Here is a 23,056-nt window from a genome sequence, read left to right as displayed (position 1 = left end):
GAGTAAACAGCTAGAAAAGCCACAATTTACATTGCAGATTGGAGAAAACATAATTCAGCAAGTTGGACGGTTTAACTATCTAGGAAGTGTTATAACAGATGATGGAAAATGTGACTCTGAAATCAAAAGAAGGAAAGGAATGGCAAAAGACGCATTTCAGAAACTGGGGAAGATACTCAAAGATAGAAAGATGTCCATGGATACCAAGTTCAGAGTGTTAGACTGCTATGTAAACTCTATCATTACGTATGGCAGTGAGTGTTGGACAATCTCAAGTCAGATGGAAGGAAGACTGGAAGCAGTAGAGATGTGGTTCCTAAGGCGAATGCTCCGAATTTCCTGGACAGATGACATTACGAATGAAGAAATGTTACGCAGAGCAGAAAAGGAAAGAAGCTTGATGAGATCAATCAGGAAGAAACAGCTGGAGTTTTTTGGGCACATAATGAGAAAAGAAAGTCTTGAGAACTTGACACTAACGGGAAGAATCGAGGGTAAAAGGAGCAGAGGAAGACAGCAGCTGACCTACTTAGATAGTCTAAGCAAATGGATGGCAGCCCAACTGCCTGAGAGGGAGAGAGCAAAGGTGTCAGAACAAGAACTGATGAGAAGAACAAGGGATAGGAAGCTGTGGAGAACCATGATCGCCAACGTCCTTGCCGGACATGGGACTTGAAGAGAGAGAGATTGAACGACCAATGAATAAAATTAAAATCTCTGTTTTTTGTCAAGTTTACTTATTTCAGCATCAGTGGAAATTGGGGGGGGGGCTAAATTGAGAGAGGGGGTTAATTAAATTTTTCATTCTGAAAAGGGGGCTACTAAGACAGGGGGCCTAATTGAGAGGGGGGGCTAAAAAGAGAATTTGCGGTATGCGGATGACACTGTGATAACTGCGGAAAATTAAGCAGCTCTTCAAAATAGTCAGAAAGTGAAAAGAAAGGTCTTCATATTAATATATAAAAGCAGAATGTATGGTTATATCAACGGAAAACAACACCGAAATATGTTTTGTATATCAACGGCGTAGCAATAACTAATGTTGGGAAGTTTACGTATCTAGGGAGCTTAATAACATTAGATGGAAGGTGTGTAACTGAAATAGAGAAAAGAATTGGGATGTCAAATGAGGGATGGCATAATGAACAGGATGAATGCTGTATTTAAGAACAGACAGCTAAAAGTGAAAACTGAGATCAGAGTGTTAAAATATTGTGTGTAGTCAGTTTTACTCTATGGATGTGTTGCTTTGTGAAAGTCAGTAGAAATGTAGTTCTTGAGAATAATGGTTACATTACAATTTTACTAGAAAAGTTAGCAATGAAGAAATTTTAAGAAGAGCAGGAGTAGAAAGAAGCCCGGTGAAAGGAAAAGACAGCTGCAGTTCTTGAGACTTTTGATGAGAGCTGAAGGAATGGAAAATTCAGAGCTAACAGGTAAAATAGAGGGTAGAAGAAGAAAGAAGTAGAGGAAGAAAAGACAGAAGTGCATTATGAGAGTAAACATGGACTTCGATGCTGGCAGAAAAGATTCAGAAATGTTGGCACTGACAAGGGATAAAAAGGGGTGAAGCATGATCGCCAACGTGCAGGAGGGACAAGACACTTAAAAGAAGAAGAATGCCAACATTTTATCGTATCATGATTCATCTTAGGTAAGTTGAGGATCAGGCTTGCTCTTCTTGAGTTTTTAGAATATTTGCGGCTGGATTGTTCTCTATTTGTTATTAAATCATTATGGTGTAAGCAGTGCAACTGCTTTATAGTGGGCTCCAGGGCCGCACTAACCACCGGGCCCACCGGGCCCGGGCCCAGGGGCCCACAACCAGTTGGGGGCCCCAATTTTGCTGAGGGATTTTTAAAATAGTTGTGGAAATGGAGTTTAAGAAAACGAACCTTTGTGTTAGAGAAACTAAGCAAACATCATGCGGTCCATAATGAGTATCACAGCCGACGTGTTGGCATATGAGGGTGGCAAGCCTGACTAATTAAACATATTCTTTGCGTAGTATCACTTCATCTCGTGAACAATACTTCTCAAAATCTGATGTTAGAATATGTGTTAATACTCTATGCTTTATTCAGCCTTTGAGAAAGATATTTCCTGTTTATTGTTCAAACACAAAGCCGAGCAAAACTTGCCACTGACTCTTCCTTTTTGAGAAAACTAATTTTTGGCTTGTCTGCATGCACACTTTACGTTTTCAATATGAGTGAAAGATATCCGAGTGGAGCAAAAAAGAGGAAATTGAAAAAAGATCGTGAAGCATCGAATGAGAAGGTTTTGAAGTCAATCCCACAGCTATCAACCTTTGGGTTTAAACCTGAAGCAAGAGATGCACAAAGAGAATCGAATTCCACTCAATCTAGTGAGAAATTAGACAAAGACGATACTAGCCTAGGTTTTGATAATGATACGTCGGATAATTCTGTTAATGAGGCCGTAGTTGATCCAGATGAAACGCATGGTGGAAATGGAAATGCCGATTCCAGAGAAGGCACTAGTGTAAATGAAAATGAAGTGGACAACGAGCAAGGCTTGCAATCAGTATCAGAATTCGAAACCGATCCATCTTGCTGGACTCTCATTTCCTTGGAAATGAAACGTTACTGGGCAGTACATGGACCAAAACAATGCCCAAACAGAGATGTATCATTTTTCAAGTCAAGTCGACAATACAAACTGAATGATAAAAAAATGAAAACAAGGTGCTTCAGTGCTTCTTTGCTGAAGAGAAAGTTATCAAATGCTGAAGAGATTGACCGAGATTGGCTTTTGTATTCCCCAAGTTCGGGCAAAGTGTTCTGCTTTTATTGTAAACTGTTTGGAGGGTCTAACACAACAGCTTTAGCAAGCTCTGGATTTGATGATTGGAAGCATCCTGAATCAATTTCCCAACACGAGAGGTCAGATGCGCATTTCGAAAACGTGAAGTTATGTACAGCATTTGCAAATGGGGAAGGGTGGTTAATTGAATCACAACATATCAAACTTCTTCAACAAGAAGAAGAACGTTGGAAAGGTGTTATTATTAGAGTCATTAAGGCTGTTAGATTTCTAGCTGAACGAGGATAAGCATTTCGTGGAGATTCGCATGTTATTGGACATCCAAAAAACGGAACATTTCTTGGTATTATTGAATTACTGTCCAAATTTGACCCATTTTTAGCCGACCATCTTGCTCGCTATGGTAACAAAGGAACTGGAAAACCCTCATATTTGTCACAAAGAATCATGGAAGAAGTAATTTTGATGCTATCATCTGAAGTAACAAAATTAATTCTGATATCAATTTCTAACGCAAAATACTTTTCGATAATTGTGGACTCCACTCCGGACGTATCTCACATTGATCAACTAACATTTGTACTAAGATATATCGAAGATGGAGAGCCGGTGGAAAGATTTATCACTTTTACACCAATAAAGTCTCATAAAAGCGAATCTTTGACAACTGCTATCATTGAAACATTGAACTCGTTGAATCTGGATATTAAATATTGTTGCGGTCAATCTTATGACAATGCGTCAAACATGTCTAGAAAATATTCTGGAGTTCAGGCAAGAATAAAAGAAATTTACAAATGTGCCCTTTATGTTCCCTGCACAAGCCATTCCTTAAATTTAGTGGGAAATGCTGCAGCCCAATGCTGCTTACAAGCAGTATCTTTTTCTCAACTGTACAAGAGGTGTATACATTTTTAGCAGCCTCCACGCATCGCTGGAACACTATGCAATCAAAGCTCTCCAAAAGTGAATTGGTTGTTAAAAAGATATGTGATACTCGCTGGTCTGCAAGACATGATGCTATAAGAGCATTAGTTCTGGCACCACGTTCTATAAAAGAAACTCTGGATGAAATTGCACTTGATGAAGATCAAACATTGTCCACTAGAAATGACGCAACATCCTTATCAGAAAAACTCGAATCTTTGGAATTCGCGTTGATGGCTGTGTTTTGGAATGATCTTCTAAAGCGAATACACATTAGTAACTTGTCACTTCAAACAGTGAGCCTGACGATGCCTTCTGCAATCGATCTATTGAACAGTCTTGAGCTATTCATTTCGGGGATGCGAAATAGAGAAGAATACCAACGGTATCTTGATAAGGCCAAAACGTTTCTAGACAGCACCGAACAGCAATCCAAAGATGAAATGAAAAGAAAAAAGAAAAGACCGAGACTGGCAGACGAAAGTTCAACAAAAGAAGTGGAGTTAATTGGTGGAGAGAAATTTTACATTGGCACGTATTTGCCCATCATCGACAGCTTACAAACAGAATTTTCCATGCGAAAAGCTAGCTATGATGTTATTGAACAGAGATTTGGGTTTATCTGTGCATTACGAACAAAAAAAATTTCAGAAGGGTGCAAGGCCTTAACACATGCATATCCAGGGCACTTTGATGATGATATGGAGCACGAAATGATGCAATTTTTCAATTATGCTAAGGAACCGCTTCAGAAATACATAACCAAAGTGAGAGAATGTAAAAAACAAACGCAAGGGAAAGAAAGAGTCAGCAGAGGGAAAGGAATGAAAGAGCAAGAGCTTAAAGAAATATCAACTGGGCAGTTTTTACTTAACCTTGTCAGGAATAACAATACCCAAGCCACATTTCCCAATGTTATGATCGCTTTGAGGCCATTGTTAACATTGCCTTGCAGTGTTGCCTCTGGAGAAAGAAGCTTCTCCATTTTGAAAAGAGTTAAGAACCAGTTTCGTTCAACAATGTCACAAGAAAGAAACGTGGCACTGTGTTTGATGGCATCCAATACGGATATTTTAAGAAAATTAGATGTTCAAAAACTTAGTAGAAAATTTGCACTTACTAAGGCAAGAAAACACAAATTTTAGAACCTATTTACTTGTTTTACAACTCGTTAAATCAATTTTCTGTTTGCCTTTTTCGAGATTTGCTGTAGTTCTGTTTTGTTTGTTTTTAGTTATATAATAACCTAATCCATTGATCATATGCCTCTTTAATTCTGTCTGCAAGTATCTTCTCTCAGCACCTTTGCATACTTAGGAGGGGCCCATAACACCAGTGAGCCCAGGGCCCCCAAAGTCCTTAGTGCGGCCCTGGTGGGCTCTAGGGGGTAGGGGGGATGTTCAAGCCTTATTTGCCAACAAAATTTTTCAAAGAGATATGCTAGGTATCCCAGTAGCTGCACGCAATCTGCTGTTGCCCGTGTGAGCGGTATTGGGGAAAGAGGGAAACAGAGGGCTTTTTTCAAATCAGATTCTCTTTGCAAGATGCAATGCTGATGTAAGCAAATTTCAAACCCATTCTAGTGGTGCTGTCTTTATCGGCCTCCATGGAGCCTACAAAACAGTCCTTCGTGCAACCTTGCTGGAAAAGCCGCCAAATTATGGCATAGATGAGGTTAAACTACAATGGATAGGTGATTATCTCTTTAATAAAAAAGTGATTTTTGATATTACTAGCTCAAGTGACGAAAATGTCACACATGGTGTCCCAAAAAGATCCTTCCTAGGGCCCCTCCTCTTTGGGTTGATAATCAACGACTAATGATATTCGGCTCACTAATGCTACCATAAACATTTATGCGGACGATACTGTTATATATTGTGGCGCAAAAAGGCAGGTAAAAGAAGGTAAAAGAGTATCTACTGAATTGCAAAAAGTTGCAGACTGGCTTGATAACAATAACTTGCTTATTAACTTGAAACAAGATAAAACTGAATTTATGCTGTATGGGTTGGGTCACATGAAAAGTTGTCCCCGAAAGTGAACATCAGAATCTATAGTGAGCCTACATCAACATTTTGAAAATGTGTACAAAAAAGCATCAACCAGAGTAAAGCTTCTGTCTCATATGCGTGAAAAAAAATAGTCCATATGTAGCATAATCGATCTATGAAACAATGACATAAACATAAAGGCGTCGCCAGCCGAAACAAACTGGGGTTGACAAACAAAAACTTTTCGACCACGGCCTTCAGACTCTCGGAAAACAAGGGAAACGCCTTTTTTAGTATTTTCTATCTATTTCGAAATTTTAGGAAAAGCAACTTTTTCAAGCAGCTTCTTATAAACGGGGGCTTGATTACAAGAAAAAAATTTGACCTTGATCGAATCAACGCCACCCTCCCCCACCCCAGAGGTTTTTCAACGGACATCGAGAAGTTAGAAATCGACATCTGAGAAAACTGGGGTGGATATGTCCACCACGTGGCGAAACCACTGTACGACCACTATTGTTGTACTGCTACCCTTACAGCTTTCCTTACCCCAAAGAACAGTAAACAAGCTACATCCTATACAAGATAGAGCAGCTAGGTTTGTCAACCCAAGGGCAAAAATAACATTATGAACAGTATTGAAAAGTACGAAACACCAGGGTAGCAATCGCTATGTTTAAATCATTGCATAATCGACTACCCCAGGATCTGAATAGCTATTTCAAAAGACGTCAGCACGAAATAAAGACTATAGACAATGGTTCCTGTGTTTCAATGCGAACAAAAACTTGTAACAAGCCATTTTTCTACCATTGAGCCCGCAAAGTGTTTACAGATACTAATGAAAAACGCTTCGAAATTCTTCTTTGGTTGTAAATTAAACATTTTACCTTACTGTTATCTTTTTTTAGACTTAAAAGAAAAACGCTTTCGAATTTTTATACTCTAGTTGCAAATAAAACTGTTTATTCTTACTTAACTTGTTACTTTTTTAACCCTCAACAATTTTTATTACGTATAGTTGCAGGTCCTTAAATTGAATGATAACGGATAGAATTACATCTGACCAAGCCTTTTTATTGGTTTAGTCGTATTCTATAATCGAGGCTAGCCAGTTCCAAACGTCCGATGTGTTACAGAGTTCTGTAATTGTAGATTAATGGAATTGAAAATGAAAAAGTTTTTACTATTCATACATACTTTGTTCCTACGGATAAACCTTTCAATGGATATGTCCATTGAATGTTTAAGCATTTGCCTGTTAATTAACTGTTTTACTATTTCTTTATTTCTTTATTTTTGTCTGGCTTTTAGAAAATATCATTTTACCAGGGCCCCGAAATGTATTTCAGAATATTTCTTGCAGCCATTACTTGGGAATCGTTCCAGATTATTTAATAAGAAGTTCCATTTTGTCATTCGGAGAAGTGAATATTCTCCATTTCAAATAGAACAATGTTTGCCTTCACATTACTCCGTCTTATCAAGCAAGTTACTTGAGACCTTCTACATATAACTAGGCAGATGAAGACCCTGGCAAAAGGATACCATGAGAACAAGGCTCCAGCTCGAGGTATATATAAGATATACAAAAGGCAGATATACAAAATATATTGAATATTAGACAATTAATTCGAATTTAATAGGAAAGGATATATTAAAATTGCTTAGTAATAATCATAGCAAAAATCGTTCTAAATATATTATATACGTCACAAGGGTTCCAGACTGATATTTTCCAGTATTTCTCTCTTAATAGCTCAGTTTTAGGGAAAATTGTATCATCTAATTTACAAAGACATCGATGCACCGTAATATCTCAATTTGAGTAGGCTTAAAAGGAATCTTATATGTAGAGGTAGCCCTTGAAACACTAGCAGATAAATTTTACATTTAAATTGTTAATGCATAAATCACCGGGAAAGAGTACCTTGCAAATGTACCTTCCAACTTTGCAAATTTCTTTTCTTTGAAACCACTATTTTGCCGTTATGAAACTTAGAACAAGTTTTAGAACAAGTAGATCAATTTTAACACAAGTGGAGTACCTGTAACTTGTAAAAGAATTGCAAATAGAATTGTCAATATCTTTAGCATCGATCTCTAGAAATAGATCCGGCAATCTTTGCGATAGAAACGCTACTCGTAGTTAAGCTCGTAGGCACTACCTGAGTCTGAATCAATGTTAGATTCTGTGCTTGGAAAGGAGTGAATGATGGCATGTCCTTGAGGCTCTACCTCACCTGGCTTCACGTAATACACCCAATGAAAAGCCAATCCAACAAGTCCCAAAGACCCTTGTGTAAATGCTTCATCACCACTGATATACGACAAATACCCTGATTTCGAGGGGGCTTTCAACACCCTTCTCCCACCACCATCGCCGCCATAAGGTCCGTACTCTTTCCCAGTGTTAGTAAAAAACAATAGATTGTCAATCATGTAGCCTGAGTAAGCAACGATTTCGACAATGAACTCGTCTGGGTCCAAGATGAACTCGTATACTTCGTGATTAGAGCGCTCCCCGTGAAAAACTTTGCTCCCATCGCTGTAAAGAACCTCCAGGGCTGAAGAAAATGGAGATAACCATGAACGTGTGAAACCAAATCCCTGAAATATCTTAAAATAAACTTACACTTAACAATTTACAGGTAAAGACAATTTACAGGTAAAGACAATGCAACGAACAAGCTGATACATACCACCATAAACAGGTCGACCATCCCATCTCCGTATCCAAATCTTCATACCCTTGATGTAATAAGGAATTCCTCCCTTGCTGTCGCAAAACTTTTCTCTGATATTTGTGATATAACCATGTGCGAGCCTTTCAGTTTTGTAAGAATGTGTCCCTGAAAGTTAATAGTGTCTTTTCATGTAAAACTAACAAAAGGACAAATATACCATCTGCGACCACCGTGCCGAAATAGGTGCGAAATAACAAGATCTTTTATGCGACAAGCATTTGGTTAAAATCATGAATAAAATTAATTAAGTTGGATCTATTATAAACAAAGTGGATTATGCATAGACGCACCAGTTAGGCCCAAAAAGTCAATAAAGCCTCTTTAGCTATCTAATTCAACAAAATTAGATGATTTAACACACTAATCTTGACAGAAAAATAACAGATCTAATGATGATCAATTATTTAAAAACATTTTTGAAATTGCTGTTCCAATAAAAATATCGTGTCAAAAAGTCTTAACTTCAGAAAATTGTTAATTGCAGACAAAAATACAAACATCTCCATGACAGCTCCATGACTCTCTATTTCAATAAAAGAATTGTTATCACTAGCACCCGAATCTTGGCTTAAGATTTTTATGATGAAATCATCTTAATTTTCATAAACTACCAAAATTTTGTGCTAATGTCACATAAAAAAATCTTAGCATGATTCAATATTATGATTGGGAGAATAATTGTGTGATTGATAAAAGCAATTTATGTAGGTTAATTAAAATAGGGGCCTATGCTTTGCTTGACCTGAAAAGACATGCATAAAAATGCTGGCAGTGATGGCTACACTAAAGATAAATAGCTGGATGGAATACCTTCTCACAATACTTACATGCACTCTGCCGTGGCAATTTACCTCCCATAGCTTCTATTTCGTCATATGTTTTGACATGGTTAACATCAACAGCCTGGGAAAGAGCGAGCCTGCATGACAATGCCAACTGAACATCTGAAATGGCATCTACCTCTTCCATCAACGAATCAAATTCATACTTCATGATAAGGTGAAATCGCACATATTGAAAGAGATTATTGACAGTTGCTACTTTTGCTGTATCACTTTTCATGGCCTGTACATACCTCAAAATCGTTCTGCAAATCATCTTTTCTTGGATGGATGGTGGATAAATAAAGTCTTTTACATCTTTGACAAGAAGGTCATCTCGTTTCAAAATATTCTCAAATTGATCAACTGACAGCTGAAGAATCAGGCCAGAATTTGATAACTGGCTGAAACTCCCAGCTATATATGCTTGACAGGTGCAGTCTAAAATTATCAAACTTCTGCTAGATGCAAAGTCATACATTTCAATAATGTTTAACTTGTCAAAATTTTCAAAGATAAATTCTGAACATATTGTCTCAAGAGATGGCATCTGGAGGAAGTTAGCAGCAATGACAAGATCTTCTATTTCTGAACCTTCCAACTCAATCTGAACAAAAGATGAAATTGCAAAAATCACAAAAAAGCTGTAGATAAAAGTGGTAGGATATAAAAAAATTAAAATTGGGGTCAAGAAGGGCTTCAAATACTATAAAAATGGCACTGAAATTGAACGCCCCAGCCAACTTTAATATATCTGCTATCACAATAACCATGTCCCTAATTTTAGTCACATCGAATTCTAATTTTAATTTTAATCACCTAATTTTAGTCACGAATTCAAATCGAATGTCACAGATTCCCTAACACTTATTAATCTCATTACAGATAAATTGAGAGTTGGTTTAAGCAAATATTAAAATGTAAAAATTTGTCCTTCTTCTGGCAAGTATTATATTATCATACTTCGCAGAAATATTTGAACAAGAGTTTCTTGAGTCAGTACTCAAATTTTAACTAACTTTTTATTTATCTAAAATGTGGCTGATAAGCAGTCATAGGGTGTCCATATCACATTATAACAGATGTAACTAGGTCTTTGAAATAGGAAATGTATTGTTGAGAGTGTTTCTTAAGTCAAAAATATTTTTGTAACAAGAATTCAATGAAAAAATATGCTTGTGGAGTCTGAGGGGATGCACTATAAGCAGGCTGTAAAACAATCCATGTTTAACAAATTTGAACAATTCTATTATCACATAAATTAGAGTTAAAATATTCAATATTGGTTTTACATCTTTAAGTACCAATCAGTTCAATTGAAATAAGTTCTCTTGTAAACCTGGTTTCAATATAATCAAAACGGGGATGTAATGGTCATTTTATCCCTGCTACATTGTAAAAATATTTATTGTTTAAACTTATACAACTCCTTAGGATTTTATGGAAACACAGTGATCCAGGACGTGCTGTGCTGGCAATCCATTGCAGGCAGATGCAGACAGCATTTCAGCTTAATATGATTATATGGAAACAAGACATAGCAATCCCTAACTACATTGAAAAGACAAATAATACCTTCTTTGTATAAACATATTGCAGTATCTTCTTCACAGTCAGAGTTGAAAAAATTTGGAGGTCAATTTTGTTACTGCCCACTTCATTGCTAAGCTGGTGCAGGGGTGAAAAGGCAGCCCTGAAGAAGGGACTGATGCTTGCTAGAACAATTTTGTGGGACTTCACTGACCCATCACAAGTTATAATTTCCACGTCAAAAAAGAGTTCGTCCTTCCAGCACTCTTCCAAACCAGACTGAATAATCCCTGGCAAGGCATCATCTATTACTTCATCTGTTGCAGAAAAGCCGGATATCGACCTAGTGTACTTTTGATGATTTCTATCCATTATAAACAGGATCCTGTGTTAAAAAAATAATTACAAAAAATTTCAAACAAATTTGATAACCAGACAAAATCTCCAAGCACGAAGATGACTGACAAAGTTTAGATTGTCAAGTGAACTAACAACCATAATAAATCATACTTCAAGATCAATTACTTTAAGAGTACTATTAAAAATCTATGCAAATGCTATACGATACCAAAAGCTTCTAAACACTTAGCACAATTGGCTATATGTTGATTGCAAAGTAGTTTCTAAATGGCTTTGAAAAAAGCAAACATTTTAGGACATACTAAAAGCTTTTTCGTCTGACACTCCTCAGAGCATAAAACGTCAGAATAAGAGCAGAATAAATTAGTGTCAGACGGAGTGTCATGAGGAGTGTCAGACGAAAAAGCTTTTAGTATGTCCTAAAATGTTTGCTTTTTTAAAAGCCATTTTCAAATTCTGTACCGCAAAAAAAGCAGTTTCTATTGAAAGTAGATAGAAGTCTAGGCACATGTTAACCTTCTACTTGCCGGTTAGCCTCACAGTGGAGTCACATGAAATGAGGCTCTGATGAGGGTTGCTTGTTTCATGTCTCCTTTTGACTTTTGTTTTTTTTAAAAACTCAATATCTTGGCAGATATAAATAGATGGAATGAAAGTACACCATGGCAAAATATTGCAGAGATCCCTGGACATATTAGATAATATCACAAGAAAACATTTTAGAGAAGCTAACACAAGAAAATTTGCCTAGTCAGTTCAGAAAAAAATTTATAATAATAATAATAGAAACCTTTCATTTTGATAATAATAATAATAATAATAATGATAATAATGGAAACATTTCATTTTCAATTCAATTTAAACTACAATTACAAATCTCACTATTACAAGGTAATTTGCAATTGGCTAGCCTGGTTTTACAAGAAAAAACTATAACAATCGTAAGGTAAAAGGAAAAACTGAGAAAAAAAACAACCAAAGTTAAAAAGAATGTAATTCCGGATTTGTCCATGGCTTATTTTTGCAACAAGATATGTAGTACGCAGTACTGATGGCAATGTTGGAAAGTTTAGAAATGAGATACCGTTTTTGTTGCTGATCGATGGAGAGAGAGTTACACATTTTGAAGAATGCATTGCAGAAATTGCCGAAGATGCCAAGAGAGCTCATAGAAAGATTAACAAAGGTAACACATTTGAACTGCCGCTGTAAACCAGATAAAAGAGGAGCATAATTGCTGTGTTTTCTTGTAGCATTTGTGTTAAGATTGGATTTGAAGCCAACAGTTAGCTCTAAAATGTAGAGGTAATTGTTGTTGTCCTCAAGAGAAGATCAAGGTGAAGGTTTTCTCCAGTTATGATTGATAGTGAAAGAAAGCCAGGTATATCAGCGTAGATGGTAGATTCATTGACAGCTTTTAGTGACTTAGCTAGAAAGTTTAGGATAGAGTTATGTCGCCAGGTGTATCGGCCTTGTTCCAGATATGTTTTGCAGCCAGCAACAACGTGAAGGAGGGTTTCTGACAGAAAACAGAAAGAACAGTCAGAGGTCTGGCTCAAGTTCCATTTTTTCAGGTTTTTCTGTGTGGCAAGGGTATTGTTCAGGTACCTTATGGTGAAATTGAAAATATTCTGAGGCATGCTACTTTCCACCTATAATAATATATTATTATAATAATAATGGAAACATTTCATTTTCAATGCAACTTAAACTACAATTACAAATCTCACTATTACAAGGTAATTTGCAATTGGCTAGCCTGGTTTTACAAGAAAAAACTATAAAAATCATAAGGTAAAAGGAAAAACTGAGAAAAAAAATAAAACAACTAAAGTTAAAAAGGATGCAATTCCGGATTTGTCCATGGCTTATTTTTGCAACAAAATATGTAGTATGGAAACATTTCATTTTCAATTCAACTTAAACTACAATTACAAATCTCACTATTACAAGGTAATAATAATAATAATAATAATAATAATAATATGATATATCTAAAGTGGATAATCTACACTAATTGACAACGTTTTAGTCAATTTTTTAAAGTAGTGCCCACTAAAAAGTAAAAGTAGCTGAAAACAAAATAAAACAAATCTAACAATATACACTAGGTGAGCAAAAGTATTGCATCACCCCCCCCCCCCCACAAAATGGCTGCACCACCACAAACTAAATGGTTTACCTCTTATGCTTTAGGTAACATACATTTGACATGTATATGTTCAATCAATCTAATCATTGATCAGTGGCATCTTCCAGCACGTTTTATCCATTAAACTTTTATTTCATTATTTCTTGCACTCTGAGCATTATACCGATACTCGGTCCTGCTCAGTATCGATGTAGATGTAGATGTAGATGTAACTGAAGAAGACAGGTACAGGTAAAAAGGGGATAAGTATTACAGTATGCCAATATTTTGCATGCTAGAGTACATACAATATTCACCATAACCAAGGATGCAACCACAAAGCTGTAGAAGTCGACTAAGGTGGGCAAACTCGAGGAAAAACCATACCTGAGGGGGAGGGGGGAGGCTTTAAACAAGAGAACAGATAAATATATAACAAACAGATATATTTGGACTAAATCAAGCTCACGGAATTATAATTATGCCAACTTTTGCAAAATATAATTTGGAAAAAGTGTAGCCAGAGGGGCAATTTGTTGTCAAAATTTTCATTTGGGGGGCACAGTCCCCCTGTGCCCCCTGCAGATACGTGGCTGCAAGGATGTCTGCACCAGGAAGGGGGCAGAAGGGGTAGGGCCCCCCTGCCCTAGCAAAATGCATCGTTTTTCTTTGTTTTACAATTGCTTTGCCCTTTGAAGCTCTGTTTTGCCCTGTTTTACTATTGCTCTGTCCAGTACCCCCTCCCCTGAGATTAACGTCCCTGTTTGCAGCTACTCTCCGTCAGGTGTGCGGTGTGCCATCCTAAAAAGATGTTTTGTTCTGATGACGCCCCGTATGTCGGGACAAAATATTAGCCGCCGTTAATATACGTGTGTTCCTAAATCTATAGCATTATAAATGGCTATTTTGCTTTTCAAAGTAAATAATCCACCCAAACTTATACCTTACTGTCCAGTGAGTGGTAGCTTCCGAGATCAGCTATTCTAATTCTGGATAATTTTATTCTCGTTACTTGCTCCGTAGAACGTACTTACTAAAACATGGAACCATCTAAAACCACCTTTAGCCCCACTGATAGTGTTCAGCCCAATGAGGTATCTACAACCACAACAACCATCACATTTTTCTCAAAATTCGCTTTCAGGTTAGCCGCAATGTTTACTACATCACAACTCTGCGGAAGATATTTCATATTTTGGAACATCTAGCCTTTTCATTTAATTTTGAGAAAAATATTCTCGACTGTGAAGAAAAAACACTCGAAAGACACGGAAAAAGGAAAGGGTAGAAACGTGCGAGTATCAAATTCAAATTCAAATATTTCATTTCACAGCAATTCATTAAACGTGATTAAGCAAAGAAAAATATCAAGATACTGCTAAATTTAAGATAGTTAAGTAACAGGAAATAGATATTTACATATATTTATCTATAATAGTAACTATTACAAAATTAAAGCTGTAGGACAAGTGGAAAAAACTCATTAGAGCTATCTGGCCACTTGCCCCTGTAAAACATTTGTATCAAACAGCCTTTTAAAGCATGAAGTTTCAGCCAGACAGTTTTCAAAGAACAAAAACTCATTTTGAAGTCGAAGGGGTATTACCGGCATTTGATGTCGCGATCTTGACGATTCGAGAACACAGAAGTTGCAGAAAGCTTAGGTCCTAATTCAAGACATATGGGATTCGAGAGACCTAAAGTTTTATCTGTCGGGCAAATCTAGAAATTCTCTTTATGTCGCACTTTTATTGCTACTTTTTGCCCTAGCTTGGTTTTTGAATTTATGGTCTTTTCCCCCCATCTTTTTTTAATCGCCGCCCAGTAGGGAAAACAAAACAAAAACGAGGCAAGCAACAGCAACATATATACATTTCTCTCTTTCGTCCACCGATCAGCGCTTTCGTCTCGAGCTCGACGCGCACATGTTTATCTTCGCCTCGAGATGAAATCTGAAATATTGATAGACAGCAAAAGTATAGACGGAAAGTAAAGTGTGTTTGATGCAAGAAGGAAATGAACACAGGGCATACCCCTCCCCCCTACTTTTTGCAAAATGGAACACTGACAGTTTTAGAAGCAGCATAAATCAAAGCATGAAGGATATACCATCTCGAAATACGTTGTTAAGAAAAATCAATCAATACGTTATTTTACAAATATATGAAACTTTTATCATACATTCATAAGGAGTTATGCCCCGAAATTCTCTTAAGGTTTTACACTTACGGTCCGAAAGTATTGCACCCTTCGCTAGAAAATGACCGTAAAGCCGCCAAAGTTTTTTAACTAAAAATTTCAAATAACCGTAAAAAGTAACAGAAAGTTTTAATCAGTTCAAGCGGGAAATGATAGAAAATTTATCAAGAAATTGTAGTTAAGATATGAATTGCAAAAAACTTTCGAGTTTATTCTATTTCTGAACAATATCCATGATTACGAAAACACGAAAATTGAAAATCAAACTCAGAAAATGCAACTGAAGCTCTTTTTTGTTCAAACATTGTAGTCAGCTGTTTCTTAATTCTGAAATTTCCAAGCTGTGTATTGTTGTTCAACTTTGATAAAATTGAGACCCTACTTCAATCTCGCTTTTAATTGCTCTCTTAATAGCTAGGTGATTTAAAAATTGAAGACTATTTTTCTTTTATAGAAAAGACAGGCCTTACAAATGCTTGCTTTTCGGAAACAAATTTTTTATAGCCAACACCAGAAAAACTAAAGGCATGCTTTTTTACTTTAAACAAACAGCCTGAATCTGAAGACCCTCTCTCGGGGTCCCTGATGATTTCAGCCCTTGAGGCGACGTGCCCTAAAAATTAAGTTCATGCATGGTACGCCCTTCATTAAACATGGCACGCCCTTTCGTCGGGCGTCTAGGCTTCATATCCCCCTAATGAAAATAGTGAAGTTTCGCCCCTGCATGCCAGTGCGATCCAGTTAAGAGTCGAAATCCCGGCATTTCATTTTTTGTTTCTACGCTATCCGTTTAAAAGAAATCGGTACCAAAACGCATATTACACCGGCATGAAATGGTTTTTTATCTATGACCATGACAACAAATCAAAACTCAGATTTTGGGATAGTTGGAGGGTCATGGTAGCCAACCTTCTGATAGAAGATAGTACCTGATGATGATGATGAAATGGTGCTTATCCGGCCGGATTAAAAAATACCGATACGGGTTCATGCCGGTATGGAACAACATCGTGAAAACGGGTCGTACCGACATGGTACCGACATCATTTCATGCCGCTTTTGCTATGAGGCTAAAAAGATTTACCCACGCCAGTATCAAATCATGCTGGCATGGTACCGACATCGTGTAAACGGGGCCTAAGCGTTTACAGGAGTTGGACATCGAAAGAAAGTCGTTGACATAGATTGCATAGTCTCTGCCAACGGCTCGCAAAGTATTCTTAGGCCAAATATACGAGCGAGATTGGCGGAGTTGGTGCTTCCTTTTCTTTTTTTATCCGAGCAATTAGAAGGGCAAGAAGAGGCTTCCTCGATGGCATGTCTGGAAACGTCGTACCCAAAAGCTTATGCCATATCATTTAAGCGTTCCCTTTAGACATGCGGAAAACGTACGTGCTAACGCTTTAAGATTTCAGAAAGAGGAATCTTCACTGCTAGATTCTGTGTCATATCCTAGCTCTACCTGACCTGACTTCACGTAATACATCCAATGAAAAGCCAGTTCCACAAGTCCAAGAGACCCTTGTTTAAATGCTTCATTACCACTGATATACGACAAATACCCTGATTTCGAGGGGGCTTTCAACACCCTTCTCCCACCACCATCGCCGCCATAAGGTCCGTACTCTTTCCCAGTGTTAGTAATAAACAATAGATTGTCAATCATGTAGCCTGAGTAAGCAACGATTTCGACAATGAACTCGTCTGGGTCCAAGATGAACTCGTATACTTCGTGATTAGAGCGCTCCCCGTGAAAAACTTTGCTCCCATCGCTGTAAAGAACCTCCAGGGCTGAAGAAAATGGAGATAACCATGAACGTGTGAAACCAAATCCCTGAAATATCTTAAAATAAACTTACACTTAACAATTTACAGGTAAAGACAATTTACAGGTAAAGACAATGCAACGAACAAGCTGATACATACCACCATAAACCGGTCGACCATCCCATCTCCGTATCCAAATCTTCATACCCTTGATGTAATAAGGAATTCCTTCCTTGCTGTCGCAAAACTTTTCTCTGATATCTCCAACATAACCATGTGCGATCTTCTTCGTCTTGTATGGACGAGTCCCTGAAGTTAAATAGTGACTTAAGATGTAAGACCGGTAAAAGGACGAAATTCACGACCTGAGACCACCGTGTCAAAATAGTTAGATACTTAGTTCAAAGCAGATTGAGGCATTTTCTTCAAATCATGGAGTAGTTGCATCGACTATAAGCAAAGTGGATAATGCATAAACGTACCAGTTCTTGACTCGAGATCTTTATGATGAAATCATCTTAATTTTCATAAACTATAAAAAGCTTTCGCTTATGGCACATCAGGTAGTTTTTGCATGCTACAAGGTCAAGGTCGGCAGCATGATTGATAAAAACAATCTATGAAAAAAGGTTAACTTACATAGGGGCCTATGCTTCGTTTGCTGGTAATGATTAGGCAAACTAGTTTCTAATGTGATAGAAATGCTAGCAGAAATGGCTACACCAATGACAAATAAATGGTGAAATAGCTTCTCAGAATACTTACATGCAATCTGTCGTGGCAATTTACCTCCCATGGCTTCTATTTCATCAAACGTTTTGACTTGGTTAACATCAAGGGCCTTGGAAACAGCCAGCCTGCATGACAATATCAACTGAACATCTGAAATGGCATCTACCTCTTCCATTAACGAATTAAGCTCATACTTGAAGATAAGGTGAAATCGCACACATTGCAAAAGATTATTCACGGCTGATACTTTTGCTGCATCATATTTCATGGCCTGTACATACCTCAAAATCGTTCTGCAAATCATCTTTTCTTGGATGGATGGTGGATAAATAAAGTCTTTTACATCTTTGACAAGAAGGTCATCTCGTTTCAAAATATTCTCAAATTGATCAACTGACAGCTGAAGAATCAGGCCAGAATTTGATAACTGGCTGAAACTCCCAGCTATATATGCTTGACACGTGCAGTCTAAAATTATCAAACTTCTGCTAGATGCAAAGTCATACATTTCAATAATATTTAACTTGTCAAAATTTTCAAAGATAAATTCTGAACATATTGTCTCAAGAGATGGCATCTGGAGGAAGTTAGCAGCAATGACAAGATCTTCTATTTCTGAACCTTCCAACTCAATCTGCACAAAAGATGAAATTGCAAAAATCACAAAAAAGCTGTAGATAAAAGTGGTAGGATATAAAAAAATTAAAATTGGGGTCAAGAAGGACTCAAAATACCAGAAAAACGGCATTGAAATTTAACTTCTTCTTCAGCCAACTTTCATAAATCTACTATCACAATAAACACTATCGAACTTCACAGATTCACCAATACTAATTAATCCCATGACAGATAAATTTAGAGTTGATTAAAGCAAACACAAAAAGGTAAAAATTCGTCCTTCTTCATGGCTGTTATTATGTTTTCATACTTTGTAGAAATATTTGAACAAAAGATATATAATCTGGAGTCGATACTCAAATTTTAACTAACCAATTCAAATGGAGTATGTTCTCTCGTAAACCTGGTTTCAATATAACAGGCAGGCAGGTGCAGGTAGCATTTCAGCTCCATACGATTATATGGAAACAGGACTTTAACTAGCAACCCCTTACTACATTGAAAAGACAAATAATACCTTTTTTGTATAAACATATTGCAGTATCTTCTTCACAGTCAGAGTCGAAAAAATTTGGAGGTCAATTTTGTTACTGCCCACTTCATTGCTAAGCTGGTGCAGAGGTGAAAAGGCGGCCCTGAAGAAGGGACTGATGCTTGCTAGTACAATTTTGTGGGACTTCACTGACCCATCACAAGTTATAATTTCCACGTCAAAAAAGAGTTCGTCCTTCCAGCACTCTTCCAAACCAGACTGAATAATCCCTGGCAAGGCATCATCTATTACTTCATCTGTTGCAGAAAAGCCGGATATCGACCTGGTGTACTTTTGATGATTTCCATCCATTATAAACAGGATCCTGTGTTAAAAGATTAATATCAAACAAATTTGATAACCAGACAAAATCTCCAAGTACCAAAATGACTGCCAAAGTTTACTAGATGCCCGTCAAGTGAACTAACAACCATAATAAATGATACTTGAAGATGAAGATGAATAAAAGTACTATTGAAGATTATTTGAGATAGGCCCCTTCCCCAAACATTCAAACATTGTTCAAGCAGTGGATTTTCAGCCTATGCAGGTTGTTTTTCTCGAATATTAGAGTTCGTTATTTAATTTTCTGTTGTTTTTGAATAAAAAACAATATCACGGAGTTTTGCGTAACTTGATCTGAGACAACAGCGATCGCTTTGGAGAACGACATGACCAAACACGTAGGCCACTGCAAGGAAGAACACCGTGCCCACGTGGATAGATAAGCTTGCCTCGTTTTGGAGATATGTCGTTTCTGCTAAGTGACAAATCGTTTCATGTTGTTTCCTTATCGTTTCTCCTCGTTTGAATTAGTTTCTTGTTGTTTCCTGTTGTTTCCTGTAATAGTAAACGCGCTTCTACTTGCCGGTCAACCTAGTACGTAATACGATGAAGGTTTGTTTGTTTCATGTCTCCTGTTGATTTTTGGTTATAAAAAAGAAACTCAATAATTTGGGAGAAAGGTGAAACAAAAGTACACCATGGCAAAATATGCAGATATCCCCGGACTGCTCACAAATAATTGGTTTGCCTCTTATGCTTCAATTAAGTGACTTGAAGAGAAGGTTGGTACAGATTAAAGGTGGCTTAAATGTGTCAAGTTTGCACATACTTGAATAAAAACCAATAAACAAACTACACTCTTTTTTATAAGAACCAGTAGATTTAGGTTCAGGCTGACTGTTCTTAATCTTTTCAAAAGTCTGAGGCTGGATTGTTCTTAATTTGTTCTTAAGTTAAGAGGGTGTAAGCAGTACGATTGCTAGCTTCTTCGCTCTAGGAAGGTGTTTAGGCCTCATTTGCCAACAAAGTGAGTGAGACAACCTTCATTTACCAACAAGTGTGAATATTCATCAAAAAAGCACCAAAACATTGCTAAAAATCCTCGTTTATGAGATAAAAAGTTGTTTAAAATTGCATTTTGCAGTAGCTCAGCCTCATCTTGTTCTTAATTTGTTCTTAACTTTTGACCAATTTTGACGCCCATGTTCTTAGAAAATTGTCTAAATTAACCATGAATCGACAAACGTGGTAATAGTTTTGTCAAATCTGTATATCGGGACGTTACTACCCAGAGTGGCACCATGGTTGCCGCCGAAGGATCAGAGAATTTTCAAATTTTGATGCTTTCAGTTCCCTGGAAAATACACTCTTTTAAGCACATTTCACTAAAGCAATCCTCCTAATCCTTTTGAAAATTCTTTTTTTGCAAACAAATTGAGCAGCAGATAAAAACAACTGGTACAACTTCGCCGTGGTCTTGAAAAATACCATGTTGTCAGTTACATTTAAAGCTAGGTGACAAGCAGCACTGGTTGTTAATTTGGATCCCTCTTTTCATCTTAGCATGCCTTTTGAATGTTACAAAAACCTGGAGCTCATAGTGAATTGCAACTTCAGGGGAAATGGACGCAAGACACAATTTTACCTAAAGAAGGCCTGGATTTTTAGATATAGTGCCAACAAAAAATCTTCAAATCTTCAAATCATTAGTTTGTTTACCTTCATTCATATCAAGGAATATCTTATTTAACCAACAGAGCGACTACCTTTGCTTGATCTTTTATAGATTTTATGACATGAAGGTCTCTGAAATACCTAAAGCATTTCTTCCATCGAGCGGATTCTACCTCAAATTTCCCATTGAGATACTATTAGGGGGTGTGACAACCCCCCCTCCTCGGTCTCGACGCCCCTGGCGCCTTCGTATTGCAATCAATGATGATATATGGGCTGAACGAGAAAGATGAATTATATATTGAAAAGGGCAACAGAGCTCTATCTTTCGAAGAGCAGAAAGCGAAAGCTTGACAATAGCAACTGTATATCGAAAAGAACCTAAGCTAGAGAAAGAGGAGGACACTGAAGAAAGCTATGACAAAAAAGAAATTGAGGCTGACTGTTTTTCAATTATTTAAACTATTTTTGAACCATTTTTAAGATACAGAGCTGTAAAAACTTTCGTGTTCATTTCGACCTTTATGTCATCTCTCTACCCATTCCTTCTCATTCAATTGCTCGATGAATTTCATATTATCACGAAAGGAACAACGATCAAATGGTAATCCGCTATGATAACCGCTACGTTAACGATGGTACTGAAGCCAGTGATGCTTCATTGTAATTTCTCGCGATAGATGGTAGGGTCTACGGTAATTGAATTTTTTCCCAATCCAGATATCTTTAAATGATTACAAAATGATTCTATAATTACTTCCAAGAGAATTTGTTTACTAGTTAAATTTAATATCTTAAAAGAAGAACAAGAACAATTTATCCGTCAATTTTCTTGGTTTCTGGTTAGTTTATTACACAAAAAGTCTCCTTGAAAGCTGCACCTTATAATTCTTGACAACAGGAATGAGAAACGAACGATAAAAAGCGGTCCACATCGTGCGCTCAAAGTAATCAAGACGTGCGAAATGCTGCACGCGGCCTATTACAAAGAATAGGGGCAAGGGATCAAATTGCCCCAGGGCCTTGCGGTCTAGGGGAGCGTGTACGCCTTATAGAGTAATGAATTCCGTGTCAAAATTTAAATTCTGTTAATTTAAAGTAACAAAATTACATTTAAAAAAGTAAAACATTTTTTAATGAATTAATGAATTTAAGCTATTCTAAATGGCGTGGTCGCAAAAATTTTCTGTTTGCTTCGCTCGCAAGGGGCCTCGTCTTTTACTTTGGCCCCAGGGCCTCCAAAACATCTTGGTGACCCTGACAACAACAGGGAATTCAAGCGTTCCGGGGTCGCAAGTCAAATAAAACGTACTGAAAAAAACAACGTTTTGGTGAATTATTAACCATTGGTGATGAAAACCGACTCTGGGGGAAGCACATGGTCACAGATCGTATTCTGTGACCTGGTACGACTTTTCGCCGCAAGAACACCATCGGAGTCCGTCGAGCAGCAAGATATTGTGACCTTTTCTTTATTAACACACTCGCAGTTCTTAGGACAAAGTTCAAAATTTCTTCATCAAATTTAGCAGATCGCAGATCTGTACCTACAACTTCAACAAACACAGTGGGTATTTATTCATTATTGTGGAGATAAGCCACAGTTAATTTACGTGTGTTTATTGTTGTTTCACCCTAGTCTTCAACGTGGATTGGGGCAAGCTTTGCACTCGAACAAGGACAGTTTTTTTACCGGAAAAAAATCCCAGAATTTTGAACACATCATTGCAATTGCGTCTGCAAGACAAATAGGGAATGGCTGTTTAACCAACCTTATAACTTTCTGTCCAGTGAGTAGTAACCAGTAGCCGCACCTAACGACACGACAATTTCTGTCCCATACGAAAACACGAAAAACAAAAACAAAAACAAAAACAATGATTGACGAAGTACCTCATTGCGAAGAACTGAACAGTGGAAAGAGAGGCTATTCCAATAAGGCTTCTAACCAC

At 37.2% G+C, this 23,056-nt stretch overlaps 3 protein-coding genes across 5 annotated transcripts; 2 read left to right on the top strand and 1 right to left on the bottom strand.

Annotated features, from left to right (window-relative positions):
• The first annotated feature begins 2,208 nt into the window (after window positions 1-2,208).
• On the top strand, window positions 2,209-3,174 carry LOC148960155 (uncharacterized). The gene has a single exon (XM_089108982.1). It carries the CDS (start codon window positions 2,209-2,211, stop codon window positions 3,073-3,075), a length of 867 nt encoding a protein of 288 aa, XP_088965108.1. The 3' UTR covers window positions 3,076-3,174.
• Window positions 3,175-3,223: 49 nt separating this feature from the next.
• Window positions 3,224-6,129, top strand: LOC148960154 (uncharacterized). Its single transcript, XM_089108912.1, has 2 exons — window positions 3,224-3,663; window positions 3,774-6,129. Exons 1-2 carry the CDS (start codon window positions 3,235-3,237, stop codon window positions 4,857-4,859), a joined length of 1,515 nt encoding a protein of 504 aa, XP_088965038.1. The 5' UTR covers window positions 3,224-3,234; the 3' UTR covers window positions 4,860-6,129.
• A 304-nt stretch (window positions 6,130-6,433) lies between these two features.
• LOC135686582 (kelch-like protein 12) lies at window positions 6,434-22,985 on the bottom strand. 3 transcript variants are annotated; one of them, XM_065202851.2, is made up of 6 exons: window positions 14,241-16,901; window positions 13,349-13,530; window positions 10,852-11,191; window positions 9,283-9,883; window positions 8,411-8,560; window positions 6,434-8,275 (listed from the first exon to the last, which is right to left on the bottom strand). In XM_065202851.2, the coding sequence occupies exons 2-6, from the start codon at window positions 13,378-13,380 to the stop codon at window positions 7,848-7,850; spliced, it is 1,551 nt and encodes a 516-aa protein (XP_065058923.2). In that variant the 5' UTR covers window positions 13,381-13,530; window positions 14,241-16,901; the 3' UTR covers window positions 6,434-7,847. The 3 variants fall into 3 exon arrangements, 2 of the variants coding, with proteins under 2 accessions (XP_065058923.2, XP_065058924.2); XR_016143834.1 differs by lacking the exons at window positions 6,434-8,275; window positions 8,411-8,560; window positions 9,283-9,883; window positions 10,852-11,191 and adding exons at window positions 17,423-17,572; window positions 18,029-18,629; window positions 19,131-19,470; window positions 22,877-22,985 and having other exon boundaries at window positions 13,376-13,530; window positions 14,241-17,287; XM_065202852.2 differs by lacking the exon at window positions 13,349-13,530 and having other exon boundaries at window positions 6,435-8,275.
• Between the last annotated feature and the right edge of the window lie 71 nt (window positions 22,986-23,056).

Source organism: Rhopilema esculentum, chromosome 6, assembly GCF_057945365.1.
Source record: "Rhopilema esculentum isolate cy_ngs chromosome 6, ASM5794536v1, whole genome shotgun sequence".
Classification (NCBI taxonomy): Eukaryota; Metazoa; Cnidaria; class Scyphozoa; order Rhizostomeae; family Rhizostomatidae; genus Rhopilema; species Rhopilema esculentum.
This window is presented reverse-complemented; position numbering and strand designations above follow the sequence as displayed.

What these genes read in the sequence shown, in the direction of transcription:
- LOC135686582 (XM_065202851.2), bottom strand. Translation starts at nt 13,380, where the DNA reads ATGTCAAATGTATGTTACCTAAAGCATAAGAG. An exon ending in AATATGTTTATACAAAGAAG is followed by an intron (nt 9,884 to 10,851) that starts GTATTATTTGTC and finishes TCTTTTGTTCAG; the next exon opens with ATTGAGTTGGAAGGTTCAGA. An exon ending in ATTGCCACGGCAGAGTGCAT is followed by an intron (nt 8,561 to 9,282) that starts GTAAGTATTGTG and finishes ATTAACTTTCAG; the next exon opens with GGACACATTCTTACAAAACT.
- LOC148960154 (XM_089108912.1), top strand. Translation starts at nt 3,235, where the DNA reads ATGGAAGAAGTAATTTTGATGCTATCATCTGAAGTAACAAAATTAATT. An exon ending in CCCAATGCTGCTTACAAGCA is followed by an intron (nt 3,664 to 3,773) that starts GTATCTTTTTCT and finishes GTTGTTAAAAAG; the next exon opens with ATATGTGATACTCGCTGGTC.
- LOC148960155 (XM_089108982.1), top strand. Translation starts at nt 2,209, where the DNA reads ATGAGTGAAAGATATCCGAGTGGAGCAAAAAAGAGGAAATTGAAAAAA.